The sequence below is a fragment of the Petaurus breviceps genome, unplaced genomic scaffold, assembly GCF_028583685.1.
Source record: "Petaurus breviceps papuanus isolate PSGF00001 unplaced genomic scaffold, PetGlider_PUasm1.0 179, whole genome shotgun sequence".
Lineage (NCBI taxonomy): Eukaryota > Metazoa > Chordata > Mammalia > Diprotodontia > Petauridae > Petaurus > Petaurus breviceps.
In genome coordinates, this window is record NW_027185779.1 from 1,226,785 (window position 1) to 1,245,248 (window position 18,464).

An 18,464-nucleotide genomic window follows, 5' to 3' on the forward strand; every position below is an offset into this window, starting at 1 on the left:
AAGAAGAAGAAGAAGAAGAAGAAGAAGAAGAAGAAGAAGAAGAAGAAATCTCATTGCATCCCTCACAACTCTGGAAAGTAGGTGCTATTGTTATCTCCATTTTACAGATGGAGTAACTGAGGCTAAGTGACTTGCCCAGGGTCACATAGCTCACAAGCACCTAAGGCATGATCTGAAATGGGCTCTTTCTGATTTCAAGTCCAGTGCTCTATGCACTGGTGAACAATTGACAAAGGAACTTACAGGGGGAACTTGTTTGAACAGAATTAGAGGTGAATTCCACCAAATCTTTAAAGAGCACTTAGTACCAAATGATTATAAACAGTTGAGAAAGAAAATATTCTACCAAACTTTGTTTGTGGAACAAATATGATCCTAATACCAGGAAGAGATGGATAAAACAAGGAAAGAGGACTAGTGGGTAACCCATAGTCACTGTAAACATTCACTTATACTAAAAACCTTATGAATCTTTGATACTGAAGGACCTTTTATATGAGATAAAAAGGATACATCTAAAACCCAATGCTAACATAATTTATCAATGACAATACTAGAAGTTTTCCCAATATATACAGAAGCAATGCCAGGCTGCCTCCCCCCTCCCCATTATTGGTCAGAGTTCTAGAAATACTACTAATAGCAGTAAGAAGAGAGATAAATTAAAGGCGTAACAATTGGCAACAAAGAGACAAAATTAATCAAACAAGAAATAAAGCTTTACTTAGAAAATCCCAGAGAATCATCAAATCAATTAATGAAACAATAACATAGGAGTGTGATAAGGTGAGAAGTCACTTAATCTCTCACTAATTAATTTCCTCACCTTGGAATGGGGATAATATGTGCAGTTTTCACTTCACAGGGTTTTTATAAAGCTCAAATGAGATAATACACAGAAAACATTTTGTGAACTTTAAGCCACTACCTAAGTCTCAGTGGACTCTGGCCATTTTCTTGTTATCAGATATGAAGCTGTACCTTCTTGACCACCAAACTTCCAGAAAAAAGCAAATAAAAGTTAGTTCTTCCTCTCAAAGAGCTTTCTCTAGTGAGAGAAAATGCATACAGAAAAGAAAGGATCAGGGGATGGAGTTTTGGTTTGGGGAATTTACAGGGATTGACAGCCAACTGTCTTGACCTTTAGTACCAATGATGGTACTGATATTGTAAGAGAAAGACCATAAAGAGGGAAAAAGAGGGCTAGAGGAGGGAAACAAGGTATGGTCAGGCATCGGGGCATACATACAGTAATATGTTTGAGTAGGACTGGCTTCCTGGATGATGACTAGGGATAAGATGTCTAATGTTCCCTGAATATACTATGTTTGGAGAAGCTTCATTCACCTTCCTTTCTGCCCAAATCAGAACAACTCAGGTACAAGGAAAAATTTGAAAAATGAGTAGATTAACTCCCCAGGGTCTCTGGAAGTCTAGTCAGGAGATTTACTCCTCTAGGTAGAATAGGGGGCAGATGATGGAGGCAAACAGAGAGAGGATATGCGGTGAGAGTGTAGGCAGAGAATCAGACTGGGCTTCAATATTGAGTTAGTGGTGGGGTTCCTGGTTTGCTCTTTTGGGGTCTTCAGTTTGTGAGTGTGACTGTGTGTGTGCGTATGTGTGTGTGTATTCACAGCTGTGTATGGTGGTTCATTGGGGCAGTTAGGTGACACAGTAGACTGAGTGTTGCGCCTGGAGTCAGGAAGACTCATCCTCCTGCGTTCAAATCCAGCTTCTGACACATATTAGCTATGTGACCCTGGGCAAGTCACTTAACCCTATTTGCCTAAGTTTCCTTATCTATAGAATGAACTGGAGAAGAAAATGGAAAATCACTCCAGTATCATTGCTAAGAAAATCCCAAAAGGGGGTCACATAGAGCTGACCACAACTGAGATGACTGAAAACACACACACACACACACACACACACACACACACACACACACACACACACACTGGTCCCAAACCATTGCTTGCGCTGTTTCAGAGCCTCCAAAGATAGCTAGTTGGTGCAATAAATAGAATGCTGGACTTGAAATCAGGAAGACCTGAGTTCAGATGTGACCTTGGATACTTCGGAGCTGTGTGACCGACCTCAGGCAAATGACTACATCTGTTTCTTCAGCTGTAAAATAGGGATAATGACGGCTCCTCCCGCTCAGACTTGTGAGGATCACATGACATAGTCTTTGTAAAGAATTCAGCAGTGTCTAGCATATAAATCCTACATAAATGCTCTTATTGTTGTTATTGTTATTCAGAGTGTTCAAGAGAGCTGCCATATTAGGGTTGGAAGGATCCATGTTCTTAGAAGCTTAAGGCGGCCTGTCTGATTGAACCAGCTGAGCTCCCTCCTAATCCCCTCTCCTTGTATGAGAGGCTTCCAGTAGCAAGCATGACACTTCCCAATTAAGAAAAACTTTCCCTTACAGGACCTCATTTGATCCTCACAACAGGCCTGTGAGAAGAGCATTATCATCCCATTCTACAGATGAGGAAGTTAAGGTTCAGTGAGGATGAGCAACTTGCCCAAGGTTTTTGTTGCTGTTGCTGTAGTTAGGTGTTTTCAGTCGTGTCCAACTCTTTGGGGTTTTCTTGGCAAATATGCTGGAGTGGTTTGCCCTTTCCTTCTCCAGCTCATTTTACATCTGAGAAAACTACGCAAACAGGGCTAAATGACTTGCCCAGGACCACACAGCTAGTAAATGTCTGAGGTGGGATTTGAACTCACAAAGATGTCTTCCTGACTTCAGAACGAAGGCTCTATCTACTGCACCACCTACCTGCCCATGATTGCAGAGCTAATAAAGGGGGGTGGGAATTGAACCTAGGTCTTCTGATTCCAAGTATAGTAGTCATTCCTTTCAGTTCTTAGGAAGAAAATATTCACTGATTCCACATCTTTTAGACATCAGTGCCGCGTGCACAAGAGAGCCAAAGTCCATAGAAGATAAAGTCAGTGTTAGGATGTGGATTCTCAGCTTCTTCTAGACAAGTCAAAGTTACTTGCAGAGCCTTACATAGGGACTGAAATAGCACCCAACCCCCGACCTGTGTGCACACTTAGATAAGGGGGATAGTAACCAGAGACCTCAGAATTCCGCCAAGCTGAGTTTTTACCTTGTGTAGCTGGTAATACTGGAGTGCACCCACACCGCCTTGCTCCTCAGCAGTCCACAATACCAAGCGCAGGGTCCTTTTTGGTCGCAGCCCTAGGAAAAACAATTAAGCAAATGAAGCACTGTGGGTGCCCAGCTCTTTCTTTTTGCATTCAGCAGAGAGGATTTTCTGCCTTCTGGAGGAAGGAGGGAGCAATGAGTAATCACCTCCTCTTTCTCCCCCCCCCCCCCCCCCTTCCCTTGCCCTAGCACTGCTTGACTTTGGGTATGGTGCATGGAACCAAGAAGTCCCATCCATACAGCTCTCCAGATAGGGTTAACAGAGAAAGCAATGGTGACAAATGCTCTCTCCAGGCCTGGGAAGTGCAGGGCCTGTAATCACACCCTTATCTGGACATCCTGCATGGCAGCACAATGGACTGCTGCAGCCTACCAAGCCAGAGGTGACTATTGTAGGTTATTAAAGCACTTTCTGAAGAATTCAATCAGGTTTAGAAGGAAGAAAGTCAAGGGAAGGGATCCAGTGACCTTACAATGGCAGTAATTGAAACCCAGCAGTAAAGGGAGGCTCTACTTGGGAACTTTAAGTATCTTATGACCTGAGAAAAGAGGGAGGGGGAAGGGAAAGAAGGGAAGAAAATGGGTTTCTCTGTGCTGTTGTGTCTTAACAACCAAGTAAAGCCATCCATGCTGTACTCAGAAAGGAGATGAACTACAAGGCAGAGGGAATGTGGTTCTGGGTTTCTTAAACCAGAGCTATTCTACTGCCTTTCTTGGAAATGTAAGATAGTTCTTTCAGTACCAAAGACAGTGAGTTAAATGGAAAGGGCACATAATATCTGTCTAATAACAGGCATAAAGTTTGGTGGCTACCACTAATTAATAATTAATATGTACATGAGGCCCAGCTGAATCCTCAGCTCCCCTTAATACTTACAGGATCTGTGATACCCTCAATGTGAGCATTCCTCACCCCAACAGACATCTCCACCCTTCTATGACCTTTTTGTTTCTTTGTTTTGGGGAGGCAACCAAGGTTAAGTGACTTGCCCAGGGTCACACAGCTAGTAAGTGTCTGAGGCCGAATTTGAACTCAGGTCTTCCTCACTCCAGGGTCAATGCTCTATTCACTGCATCACCAAGCTGTTCCCTTTCTATTGTCCTTCATTCTCAGAGAGGACCAATGACGTCAGGAGGGTGATGTCTTCACTTGCAAGTGAATTGGATTTAAGTGAAGCTGAGCTGTGCAAAGTCATCAGCCTCACTCTCTCTTCCACTGTCATCTAAGTCCAGTACCAAGACACAGGTCAGAATCACTGGAGATGGCCCCAGTGCAGTGGGAGACCTTGCCCTTTTTAAGCTAAGGTCTTTCCCAGGAGTCCCTTCTATAACTTTTATCAAATGCCTCTGGTATTGTAAGCATTAGAGGTGGGACTTTCGATAATAGCAATAATAACATTTACATAAATGTTTTAAGGTTTGCAAAATTCTTTAGACATGTTAGTGTTTCTTATGCAAATGTATGAAAAAATTCCTCAAAGGGCAGCCAAGCTGGTGATGAACCCTTCTCAAAATTATCCAGTCTGACCCTTGGATGACAGATGATGCTCAAAGCCTTCTCAGCTTGGTAGACTTGTTAGATATAGCCCTCCCCAAGATGTCCTTAAGAAAAGCCTACAATAAGCTATTCACTACACTGAGGTATGTTCACTAAAGCCTATCTATGAAAGGTCTGCTTCTTAATTGACTTTTCTCTAAGACAGCCGCATGATAAGCTAAAGTTGTCTCACTATGGTAAATGACCCTATTTGGAGCAGTGTGGTATAGGGGGATGTAGCAGTGAATGAAGTAAAAAGATTTGCTTCCAGTTGTGGACTTGGGGGCCCAATGAATAGTGTAGAACTTGGAATAAGGAATATGTAACTTCAAGTCCTATCTCAGACACTAGTTGAGAGACCCTAGGTAAGTCACTTAACCTTTCTGAGTCCCAGTTTGTTTATCTGTAAAATGGGGCTAATAATGAGCATCTCCCTCATAGGGTTGTTGTGAAGATCAAACAGAACAGCATCATTTTGCAAACCTTAAAGCACTTATGTAAATGATATCATTGCTATTGCTATTATTCAAATCCTAGCTCTGTGCTTACTACTTGTGTGGCTTTTGGAAAATCATTTGATTTCCTTCGTCTTCATTTCTTCACCTTTAAAAGGAGGATGTTGGTTGAGATGACCACAATTCTCCTCTTAGCCCTTGAACTATGACCCTATAGTCTATTTTAAGTGGACTTAAATGATGCTCTTGAGAAATAATAAAAACAGAACAATATGAAACTTGCCTCAAGTAGAATAAATTTATTATGTGTGAGGAGGCTCCAGCCTTGGTTCTACCTTACCAGGAGGCCACGAGCAGTGATTAGCTTAGCCATAATGCACTTTGAACAATTCTGAGATGGTCATGAAGGAAATGAAAAGAATCTATTCCATATGAGAAGCATCTGAACTCATTCTCTGGGCTTCTCCAGTTCTACACTAACAGCCTTCCCACCCTGGTGATAGCTTCGACCATGAGGTCTGGGAGGCCCCAGCCATGCTCATTTCACTCTGAGCTTAACTCAATCTCCAGACTTCTCTCTCTTATAGCAGCCTTGCCCTCTTCTTCAATCCTCCCCGACCCTACTCCACAAGCTCCCTTTTATAAGTTATCATCCCCCATTAGAATATAAGGTCCTTGAAGGTAGACACTGTCCTCTTTTCTAGTATTTGTACCTTCAGTGATTATCACAATACTTGGCATTATAAGCTTTTCATAAAGGTAATGTTCTCTCTGTCTCTCTGTATCTGTCACCCCCCTTCGCTCCTTCCTTCCCTCCTTTTCTCCCTTCAATGTCTTTCTCTTTACCCTCCCTCTCTTCTCTCCTCTTCCCTTCTCTCTCCCTCCCTCCCTCCCATTCTTCTTTCTCCTCTCCCTCTCCCTCCCTCCCTCCCTTCCTCCACCTCTCTCTCTCTTTGTGTCTTTGTCTCTTCCTCCCTCTTAATCTCTCCCTCAGTTTCTTCATCTGTAAAATGGAGATAATAACACTTACATCTTGAGGTTATTGTATAGATAAGTGACATAATATTTGTAAAGTATTTTTCAAACCCTAAATATATATGTATATGTGTACATATATAAACACACAAATGTACATACATATATAAAAGACCTATATAAATATATACCTATATCTATATAAACCTATTATAAATATATGTCTACATAAACCTATATAAATGCTTGCTATTGTTATCCCTATAATCCCATGTTCAACATAAATGTCCAAGGCAGTATACTGAGCAAGAGAACTGGAGGTAAGGATTAGAGTGATTTCCAACTCCATCTTTTCCTCAAGCTGCTTCAAATGATTACTTCCTACCATCAGTCCTGGCATATTTCAAGAGGTATTTTAAAGACACACAGAATTTTGAAGTTGGAAGGGACCTCAGCAGCCAAACACTCTAACCCATATGCAAAAGGAAATCCCTCCGTAACATCCATGACAAGCTTCAGAGACCTCCTCCCTATATCTCCAGTCAGTCTATTCCACTTAGAGACAACTCTAATTATGGGAAGTTTTTCTTGACATAAAGCTTAAGTTCGCCTCTTTGCAATGTCCCCTCATGGCTCCTGGGTCTGTCCTCTGGGGCCAAACAGACTAAGTGTAATCTCTCTTACACATGACAGTCCTTCAAATACTTGACCCCAGGCATGATATCTCCCCTGAGTCTCCTCTTCTCCAGAGTTAACATTTTTAGTTCTTTCAGCTAATTCCCATGTGAAGTGGACTCCAGGCCCTTCAACATCCTGGTTTCCCTCCTGTGGACATTCTCCAGTTTATTAAGGATTTAGATCATGAGTTCATTGAGCCAGGATCATAAATATTTCTACTGTCAACAGTGCTGTGAACGCCCTGACACACAACCCATTTACAACTCTATAGACAATCTGGTATAGTCTGAGTGGCAGCTTAGAGGAAGCCAGGTGGTTGAGTAAATAGAGTATTAGAATCAAGCTAGGAGAGAGATGGGGAACCTGTGGCCTTGAGGCCACATGTGGCCCTCTACAGCCTCAAGTGCAGCCCTTCACAGAACAAATCCCCTTAATAAAAGGATTTGTTCTGTAAAACTTGGACTCAGTCAAAAGGCTGCACCCAAGGACCTAGAAGGCAACATATAGCCTTAAGGCCACAGGTTCCCCACCTCTGAGCTAGGAAGATCTAAATTCAAATCTTCCTTCAGACATATCCTAGCTATGTGATCCTGGGTAAGTCATTTAACTTCTCTCTCTACCTCAGTTTCCAGTTCTGTAAAATGGGGATAGCAATAGCACCTACTTTACAGGGTTGAGGATAAAACAATATAATATATGCAAAATGCTTTATAGATCCTAAAGTGCTATGTAAATTTTAGCTATTATTAATTGTGAGTGCTTGGAGTGAAATTTCATACAAAAGCATCCTCATGCTAGGGATAGAAGAATTTTTGCATGCACACAGTACCTAGTATAGAACAGAGTGAAATCACCTGTTCATAGGCACAGTACTCAGAAAGCTGTTTTATAAGACAGAAATCTAATCAGAGAAGCTAAAGATTACAATCTTTGGATCTCTCTGACAGCAAAAAGGCTTACAGCCAGCTCAATCCAAGTCACATTCTGCTTGCAATACAGACAAAAGTCAACCAAGGATAAGCTACGGTTACTTATATGCTACCTCTGCAGATACTAAACAGAGATAATTAACACAATAATAATCTACAAGGGAAGGATGGTGAAAGCATCATACTTATTTTTTTTGCACATTTCTGGACCCCAAAGCAAAATTATTAAAATGGTGTTATCCAAATAGGGGAAAAAATAATAGTTAATAGACTGGAGAAAACTCATTTTTTAAAAGCAAAAGTTCTGGTTATCCCTAAAGATTTACTGTTCCACTTGAAAGTCATTACAGTACAGGATTATTCTTGTTCACATTTCAAATTAGCCAGATGGCCAAAGATGTCATATTAAGATGATAAAGAAGTAATTAAGTTGTAGTAAGAAAAGTTGAGGCCACAATTAATAGGAGTTGCAGGCCTGAAACATGAAAGGAGAGCCCCTTGCAAGCATCTATGTGGCACAACCCAGAAAACATACATTAGTAGTGAAAGTGGTTAACTACCTTAACATTCAATGCTTTGTTACTAAAAAAGTAAATCAAGGTTTAGCTAAATCATAGGTCTTAGCTGATTTCCAAATTTCTTTAAGCTTTATAATCATAGGATTTCAGGAATATATTTGGGAAGAGAAGGAATATGGCATAATGGATAAGCAAACCTTGAAGTCAGGGAAGATCTGGGTTTGAATTTTGCTTTGGACATAAACTGTGTAAATAGTCATGGGAAATTCACTTAACCTCTTGGTGTTATACACTGATTTCTGAGCCCCCAAGTTACAAATGAGTTCATCTTTATCAGTGTAGGGCATTTCTATGTGGGGAGTTCCACTATCCCAGTGAAATCATAGCTTAGGACTGACTAAAAAATTGGGGATATCCACAAAATATCACCAAACTTGGTGAACTTAGGTTGAATGAACCTAATTTGACCTAAATAGCAAATCAATTTTTATATGCACACCTTGGCTTTATATGCACACCTCTCTTCTATGAAAACCAATGTAATTCTAAACTTAAAAAAATTATCTTATTTAAATGGTAACATTTCTATATCATGTTCATTTTTAATATATGTCACTCCTTTCTCCTTTAAACAAATCTCTTTAAACAAATATTTAAAAAGAGAGGGAAAAAATAGCACAGGAAAATGAACCAAAAATTATAAGGCATTCATTTTCTTCTTTCTAGTACCTCTCCTTATCCATTAATGGGATAGGAAGAACATATTATGGAAGAAAGAATTATAGAAACCCAAAGTAATATAAGTACAATCAAACAAAACAAACTCCCACATTGGTCACATCTAAGAATGCATCTGTTACTCTTCAGATTGGTCTATCATCTCTCTGTCATGAGATAGGCTTACACTCATCTCTATCAATCCTCTGGAATCATAGTTGGTGTTTGGTTGTTCAGAGTTCTCATCTTTCAGGCTTGTTCATTTTTACAATAATGATGTAAAAGTATAAATGGTTCTGCTGCCTCTGCTCATTTCACTCTGCATCAATTGATACAATCATACATACTTTATCTCTTTGAAGCTGTACTTTTACCCTTATTTTTTATATTATTACATTATATTTACATACTATATTTTGTTCATTCATTTCCCAATTGATAGGCATCCTTTAGTTTCCAGTATTTTCACCACCACAAAACAAGCTACTATAAGTATTTTGAACATAAAGAACCTTTTCCACTTTCATTGAGCTTTTGGGAGATATGGGCCTAGCAGTGACACAGTTAATATAGTCAAAGAGCATGTGCTGCTTAGTAACTTTTGGGCCATAATTTCAAATTATGGTTAGACCCATTTACAGCTCTACTAACAATGTATCAATGTGCCATAGCCCTTCCAACATTTGTCATTTTCTTTTTTTGTCACCTTTTATAATATACTGGGTGTGAGGTAGAACCTCAGAATTGCCTGAAATGCACATTTCTCTAATTATTTTCATTTTTATATTTTTGTCTTTAGATAAATTTTATTAATTTGTTTGTTTACTTTTAGTTTACAAGATTCAATTCCACAATTCTTTGAGTTTCACATTTTCTTGGTTTTTTTTTTCATAAAACCAGCTCTTAGTTTTATTTATTAATTCAATAGTTTTCTTAATTTCTATTTTATTAATCTCTCCTTTGGTTTTCAATATTTCTAATTTGGTATTTAATTGGGGATTTTGAATTTGTTCTTTTTCTAGGTTTTTCCATTGTATGCCTAATTCATTGACTTCCCTTTTCTCTAATTTAATCATGTATGCACTCAGGGATATAAAACTTCCCCTAAGAACTGCCTTTAATGCATCCCACAAATTTTGGTATGTTGTCTCGTTATTATCATTTTATTGAATGAAATTGCTGCTTGTTTCTATAATTTCTTGTTTGACCCACTCATTCTTTAGGATTAATTTTTTTATTTTCCAATTAGTTTTTGGTCTGTCTTTCCATGGCCCTTTCTTGCATATAATTTTTATTGCATCATGATCTGAGAAGGATGCATTTAATATTTCTGCCTTACTGCATAGAATTGTGAGGTTTTTATGCCCTAGAACATGTTCAATTTTTGAGTATGTGCCATGAACCACTGAGAAGAAAGTATATTCCCTTTAATCCCCATTCAGTTTTTTCCAGAGATCTATCATCCCTACCCTCTCTAAAATTCTGTTCAACTCCTTAACTTCTTTTTTGTTTATTTTGAGGTTGGATTTATCAAGTTCAGAGAGGGGGAGATTAAGGTCTCCCACTAGTATGGTTTTGCTATCTATTTCTTCCTCTAATTCCTTTACCTTCTCCTCTAGGAATCTGGATGTTTTACCACTTGGTGCATATATATTAATGATATTGCTTCATTCTTGATGGTGCCTTTCACAGGATATAATTTCCTTCCTTATCTCTTTTAATTAGATCAATTTTTGCTTTTGCTTTATCTGAGATAAGGATTGCTACCCCTGCTTTTTTTACTTTAGCTGAGGCATGATATATTTTACTCCAGCCTTTTACCTTTACCCTGTGTGTATTCCTCTGTTTCAGATGTGTTTCTTGTAAACAGCATATTGTAGGATTATGATTTCTAATCCATTCTGCTATCTGTCTCCATTTTATGGGAGAGTTCATTCCATTCACATGTACAGTAATGAGTGTTATCTGTTTCTTTCCCTCCATCCTATTCCCTCCCCTGTAAATGCTCATATTTTTCCCCTTCTCCCTTCCCCCCTTAATAGTTTTCCTTTTGACCACCGCCTCCCTTAGTATTCCCTTATCAGCCCCCCTCCCTTTTCTTCCCCTTCCCCCTTCCTTCTTCCCCCCCACCACCCCCCCCCCCCCCTTTTTGTAGCCCTTTCCCTTTCCTACTGCCTGTGGGATATTTTTATACTTAATGAAGTATCTTATTTCTTCTTTGCACCAAGAGTGACAGGAACAAATCTCATGCGGAGCTCCTCTCCCTCCCCTCTTTCCCTCTAATATGATACGTTTTACGTTTCTTCTCCATAGAGTCCTATGCTTAAGTGGTTGTTATTCCCTCCTTGAAGCAGAACCAATGAGGGATAAGCTTATATGATACTCCTCTCCCTCCCTTCTTTTCCTCTGCTATATTGTTTTTATGCCTCTTTGTGTGACATAATTTACCCTTTTCAACTTTATTCTTTCCTCTTCTTCCATTGCAGTCCCTTTGTAGCCCTTAATAAGATTTTTTTTAATTGTCATTTTTTGTATTTTATACTCCTACCATCTACTTGTCTATAACCAGTTTGCCCTATTAAATAGCAGGGTGTGTGCATGTGTGTGTGTGTGTGTGTGTGTTTTCTTTGTTTACCTTTCTATGTCACTCTTGCATCTTGTAATTGGAAGTTGAATTTTCCATTGAGCTCTGGCTTTTTCATCAGGAAAGCCTGGAACTCTGTTATGTCGTTGAATGACCATCTCTTTGCCTAGAAGAATGTGCTCAGTCTTGCTGGGTAGGTGATCCTTGGTTGTAGCCCAAGCTCTTTTGCCTTCTGGAAAATTGTATTCCACTGCCTCTGATCTTTCAGTGTAGAGGCTGCCAAATCCTGTGCAATCCTCACTGTGGATCCTCAATATTTGAATTGTTTCTTTGTGGCCGCTTGAAGTATTTTCTCTTTTACCTGGCAGTTCTGGAGTTTGGCCACAACATTTCGAGGACTTTTCATTTTGGCATCTGGGTTCTGGTGGATTCTCTCGATTTCTATTTTACCCTCAGGCTCTAGTATCTCAGGGCAGTTTTCCTTAATGAACTCTTGGAGAACGTTGTCCAGGCTCATTTTTTCATCATGATTTTCTGGTAGGCCTATGATTCTCAGATTATCTCTCCTGGATCTGTTTTCCAGGTCAGTTATTTTTCCATTGAGATGTTTTACCTCTTTTTCTAATTTTTTATTCTTGTTGTTTTGTTTGACTAATTCTTCGTTCCTCATAGAGTTATCTGTTTCAATTTGGTTGATTCTAATTTTTAGCAAATCATTTTCCTTGGTTAGTTTTTGGATCTCCTTTTCCATATCATACACTTTTCTTTTTAGGGAGCTATTTTCTTCCTTATAATGTTTTTCTAATACTGCAATTTTGGTTTTGAGAGAATTATTCATTTTGTCTTTTATCTCTCTCATTTGGTTTTCAAAGTTCCTTTTGATCTCATCTAGGAGAGCTTTCTGTGCTTGGGATCCATTCCCTTTTGATGTTTCAGCTGTGGGTGCAGAGTCCATATTGTCTCCCTCTCTTTCCTCTAAGGATAGTAGGACTCCAGAGTCTTTGTAGTCTGCTTTCTACCCATTTTGAGGCAGGGCCCTAGCCATGCCCTTCCTCTAGGGATCCCAAGTCTTTAGAGGGTTTTGCTCTGAGGCAATAGTTACTATGTTTTTGGAGGGGGTGGGGGGGAGTTGGAGCAGGGGGGGATCACTCTGACATCCTAATCCTTGGAGGTCCTGATAGGGGCTTTTTTTTTTTTAATTTCTGGGCTATGGAGTGGTAGTCCCAGGAGTATTTGCTGTCCCAGACAGGGGCCCCTGCATTTGGTTCTTACCTTGCTCTTTCCAGTCTCAGACCTTTGGTGATAGGCCTAGTAGTGCCCCTTGTGGTTGGTGGGACGACTTGCCCCTCCAAGTTGATACTTTTCCGGGGCTGCCTCTTCATTTCTCTAATTATTACTGATTTGAAGCATTTTTTAATATAGTTATTTGGCTAGGTTTCTTCCTTGAGCACTGCCCATTCATATCTAAATCATTTGTCAATTGGGGAATGGCTCTTATTCTTATAAATTTTTACATATCTTTATACACCTTTACATATCTTTGAAATGAGACCTTTCAAAGAGAAACTTACTGAAAAAGTTCCAAACTTGTCCAACTATGTCGCCAATGTGGGTCAGTAGTTGCCAGGGGAATCAGGTCAGAATAAATAGATTATTTATCAATTCAATAAATGTTGATTGAATACCTACTATATGTAATATATTTTGTCTATTACTATCACTGGTAATGTTAAAGTCAAATTGACAAATTCAGTTCACCAAATGCTTATTAAGTGGCTACTATGAACAGGGTGTTATCCAATATTTCTCCAACTCTACCACAATGTGACCAAGCTTATTCTTAAATAAAAGGCCAGTGTGGGAGCTTCCTCAGCAAGACAGATTATCATCTTGGAGAGTTTTCTGAGGCTCAGAAAAGTTAAGTGATTTTCCTAGGGTTTACACAGCTACTGTCAGAGGGGAGAGATTTGAACCCACTCATTCCTGACTCCAAGTTCACTATTCTATTATGCCATGCTCCTCAAACCAAAGAAAATGAATATTGAATAAGTGTTTTAAAATCTGACTGCTCAAATGTTTCTTTAATATGGACATTTAATCACACCTGCTTTGTGTTTATGAGAGAGAACCTAAACTGTCTGTGTTCTACATTTTCCTCCACCTCCTTCCATGTAGATAGAGGCAAAAAAAAAAAAATCTAAAACCAATCTGAGCAGAATGCATTACAAACTTTAGAGCTTCAAATGCTAATATTGTACTTGAAAACCAAATACATAAATTTTCTTTTATATTACCGGCTAGTGGTCTCCTCTACCAACATATCTCAATAATAATAATAATAATATCTGGTGTGGCTTACAAGACTAGTCTATTTTGTGTTTTGAAACAAGATATTGCTTTTTCCTTTGTCATTATTTACAGTATTTTTATCCAAGGAAAGAAGGGAAGAAATCCTAGTAAGTGACAGATTTGTGTCCTGATCATACATTTAGTGCATGCATTTTAGCCAAAAGAAGAATGAAAAGAATTACACAAACTTTTTCTATGCTATGATAAATTCAGGAAAGGGTACCACACTCTTCTTGCATGCTTCCAATGACTAGGATTGCCCCTTAAATAATTTCTCCTCTGAGGATCGCACCTCACAGAGAAGAATGAAGTATTTACATTTCGAGGCAGACTACTTAAAAGGCAATATGCTTCCAACAAAAAATGGAAATCAGGAATTTCATTGGAACAATAACTTTTAGACTCCAAAGAGAAAGCATAAAGTATATACTGTTTAATAATGCAATAGTCTTTTAAATAGATTTTAGTGACATCTTTTGTTTTTACATCACCTATATTTTCCCCTATATCCTTTCCCTTCTGTCCTCTTAGGGAGTCAATCATTTTAATAATATTGTTTTTATCTTTTTTATAATAAAAAGAGGAAGAATTATTAAAACTGAACAACACACCAAAAATGATGTTATATACCATATTCCATATATTTGGACCCCATCCTCTGCAGGGGAGTTGGGGAAAGTATCTTCTAATATTCCTTTGTTGTGGCCAACCTTGGTGCAAAACCATCAGAAGTGGTTAAACAACAAAGCTAGGAGTATCAGTCTCATGGAGAACAGGAAGAATGTTTCAAAGATTTCCACAGAGTGTAGGAAGTTTACATTTCTGCCACAACTATTTGACTATTCCAAAGGTAGGTTATTCTCTCTGAGAAGAAAAGATAAAAAGACTTGAGAGATACCTCTCTATTCTCCTTCAAGATGAAACCATGATGGGGGGAACAGAGAAATCTCAAATTATATTTTTAATAGGGAAATATATGGAAAAGTAAAACATTCCCACAAAAAATAAAAGTCGGGTTCAATGCAGGGTAGATATGAAGTGGTAGATGAGAAAAATATCTCATCAGGAGATTTTAGAGGAGAAGAATATCAGGTATTGTGAAGATCAAATGAAATAAAATTTATAAAGCACTTAGCACAGTACCTGATGATTCTAGGACCTTAATAAATGCATGTTACCTTCCCTTCCTCCTGATCAAAATGGCTTTAAAATTAATAAGACAGTGGAAATAAAAGTGCTCAGGTTTATCTATCAAGCTAGATAGCATAAAGAAGTAATGATGAATAAAAAAACATAGAAATTGAAACATCCAAAAGTTTATAGGAGACAGAAATCCAAGAAAGAAGACAATATTATTATCTGATATTAAAATGCCTAAGATGCCCAAAGCTTAGGCAATAAATAAGATGAACAAGAGTTCCCAAAACAAGGGGACAAGCTCAATTTCACAAGTATCTATGAACTGGTCAGAAGAACCCCATTACTTAAAAATGATATCCCTCATTCAAAAGATCACATAAACTGCCAAAATGATTTCCTAAAGCATACGTGACTCTACCCCTCAATAAACTCCAGTGGCTCCTTATGGAGTCAAATATAAATCCCTCCATCTGGCATTTAAAACCCTTTAAAATTTGGCTTCCACCTACCTTTCTAGTCATAGTACATGTTGTTGTTACTGTCATTGTTGTTGAGTCAATCCAGTTGTGTCTGACTCATCATGACCCCATTTGGGGTTTTCTTGGTAAAGATGGTGGAGTGGTTTGCCATTTCCTTCTTCAGCTCATTTTACAAATGAGGAAACTGAGGCAAACAGGGTTAAGGGACTTGCTTAGGATCACATAGTTTGTAAGCATCTGAGGTCGAATTTGAACTCAGGTCCTCATAACTCCAAAGCCAGCACTCTATCCAGTGCACCACCTAGCCTCCCATGTTATATATTAATTCTTTTAAAACACACCAGAGTTCATGTGAACTGGCTTTCTTGCTGTTCCTCATACACAACATGTCATCTCTGTTGCCATCCCCTGTGTATTCATTCCCTCTTCACCCTCCCTTCAGAGTAGCCCAAGCTTCCTCCATTCATGCTCCTCATGGTCCAGTCAATGTGACTTTCTGTGTATTCCTAACACGAAAGAAGTCTCCATCTAGCATCTCTGCACCTTTGTACCAGCTGTCCCTGATGCCTGGAATTCTGAAATTCACTTCCTTCTCACCTTCATATTCCTGAATTTCTTTGAGGCTTAGCTCAAGTTACCTTCTGCATGAAGTCTTTTCTGATCCCCCCAACTGCTGTGTGTGTTCTCATCCTCCTTAAAGCACCTTGTATCTATTTTGAATTCCTTCTGTACATTCTTATATGTGTATATGTTGTTTCCCCAATAAGATATATTCCTTGAGTGTAAAAGCTGCTTCCTTTTTATCTTTGTATTCCCAGAATCCAACACAGTGACTAACATATAAATGATGCTTAATAATTTTTTTTGTCAATAAATAATTATGGGTAAGAACTTCCAGATTATAACATACACTTTTATCATTTAGTTATTTCAATGCAAAGGAAGATCTGATAGAGTAGAAACAACAAACATTTGTGGACTATAAAGAAGTATGATGCTTATGTTGAGGATTGTAGAGTTAGTTACCTAGCAAGAGCTGGACCCTAAAGCCCAAAGTCATATAGTCCAAATCATTCATTTCACAGATGAAGAAACTGAGGCTTAGAAAGTTAGTGACCTGCCCAAGGTCACATAAGTAGTAAATAGCAGAGTCAAGATTCCAACCTTAATCCTCAGATTCAAAATCCAGATTCTTTTCCTGCATCAACATTTTCTTCAAGAAGGTAGCTAGAAGTCACTGGGCATTTCAGGGATCAGATAACATTACAAAAAAAGGAATTGATTATATTTTAACCAATAGAAAACAACTAGTTACCAAAGGGCTAATCATTTCCAAAATCAGCTTCTATATACTGTGATGAGGAGTAAAGATCAAAATTAATACCTGATCAGAAGAATAACAATGAAAATATATGAAGTTCCCCTCAGACAACTACCACCCAATCTTTTGAACAAGCTATCTATGCTGGAAAATGAAAACAACAACAAACAGATGTCAGCGCAATTATCAGTTCCTAAGGAATTTTTATCAGTATAAGTCAATAGTGACAATTAGAAGACCAAGAAAGGTAGAAACTCTCTCAGCTCACAAATTCTTCATTTCCTTGACAAACATAGAGCTGGGCCAACCAAGTGCAGCATATAAATTTATCTGTAAAATCTCATAGACTTGACAATTCAACAATTATGTATTATGCAAAATCAAAAACTAATTAGGCTCTGTCCTAAAAGAGTTTATATTCTGCTGGAGAATGGAGGGAAAGGGTGAAAGGAGAGAGAGGACAAATAAAAGGAAAGCTAGAATGAAGGGAAATATGCAGGAAGTAATTATAACTGTGAGTGTGAATGGAATGAATTCTCCCATAAAATGGAAGCAGATAGCAGAGTACATAAAAAACCAGAATCCTACAATATGTTGTTTACAAGAAACACACTTGAAACAGACACACACACACACACACACACACACACACAGGTGTTATTTAAGAGGCTGGCACACAATCTATTATGTTTCAGTGGACATAAAAAAGTATGGTAGCAATCCTGATCTGTGACAAAATAAAAGCAAAAATAGACCTAATTAAAAGAGATAAAGAAGGAAACTATGTCTTACTAACAGGCACCATAGATGATGAAGCAATATCAATACTAAACACATATGCACCAAGTGGTATAACATTCACATTTTTAAAGAAGAAGTTAAGTGAATTACAGGAAGAGACAGCAAAACTATACCAGTGGGGGACCTCAACTGTTCCTCTTAGAACTTAATAAACCCTATCAAAAAAGAAACAAGAAAGAAACTAAGGAGGCAAATAATAGATTAGAAAAGTTAGATGTGACAGATTTGGCATGATTTGGAGATAAAGGGTGATAATAAGCAAATGTGAAGAGCAAGGAATAGTCTACCTGTTGCATCAATGGGAAAGGAAGGAATTCATAACCAAACAAGTGATATAGAGCATTACAAAATGTAAGATACATAATTTTTATTATATTAAATTTAAAAGCTTTTGTACAAACAAAAACCAATGCAACCAACATTAAAAGGAAAGTAGAAAGCCAAGAAACAATCTTAACAGCAAGTGTCTCTGATAAAGGCCTCATTTCTCAAATATATAGACAACCTAGTCAAATTTAGGAGAATGCAAGCCATTTCCCAAATGATAAATGGTCAAAGGATAGGAACAGGTAATCTTCAGATGAAGAAATCAAAGCTGTCTATGGGCATATGAAGAAATGCTCTAAATCACTTTTGATTAGATAAATGCACATTAAAACAACTCTGAGGTACCACTTCACACCTATCAGGTTAGCTAATATGACAAAAAAGAGGCTGTGGGAAAACTGGAACACTAATGCACTGTTGGTGGAGTTGTGAATTGATCCAACCATTCTGTGAAGCAATGTGGATATATGCCC

The 18,464-nt window shown here is 38.3% G+C and overlaps 1 protein-coding gene and 1 long non-coding RNA gene across 4 annotated transcripts in view; one reads left to right on the forward strand and one right to left on the reverse strand.

The window, feature by feature from the left end:
- LOC138160090 (uncharacterized) overlaps window positions 1-18,464 on the forward strand; it is an 811,791-nt gene that overhangs the window by 262,941 nt on the left and 530,386 nt on the right. The window lies entirely within an intron of this gene.
- Window positions 1-18,464, reverse strand: part of CPQ (carboxypeptidase Q) — a 545,251-nt gene that overhangs the window by 148,922 nt on the left and 377,865 nt on the right. The window contains 1 exon segment of the mRNA XM_069086586.1: window positions 3,123-3,214. Within this exon segment, the coding sequence (XP_068942687.1) occupies window positions 3,123-3,214 (92 nt within the window).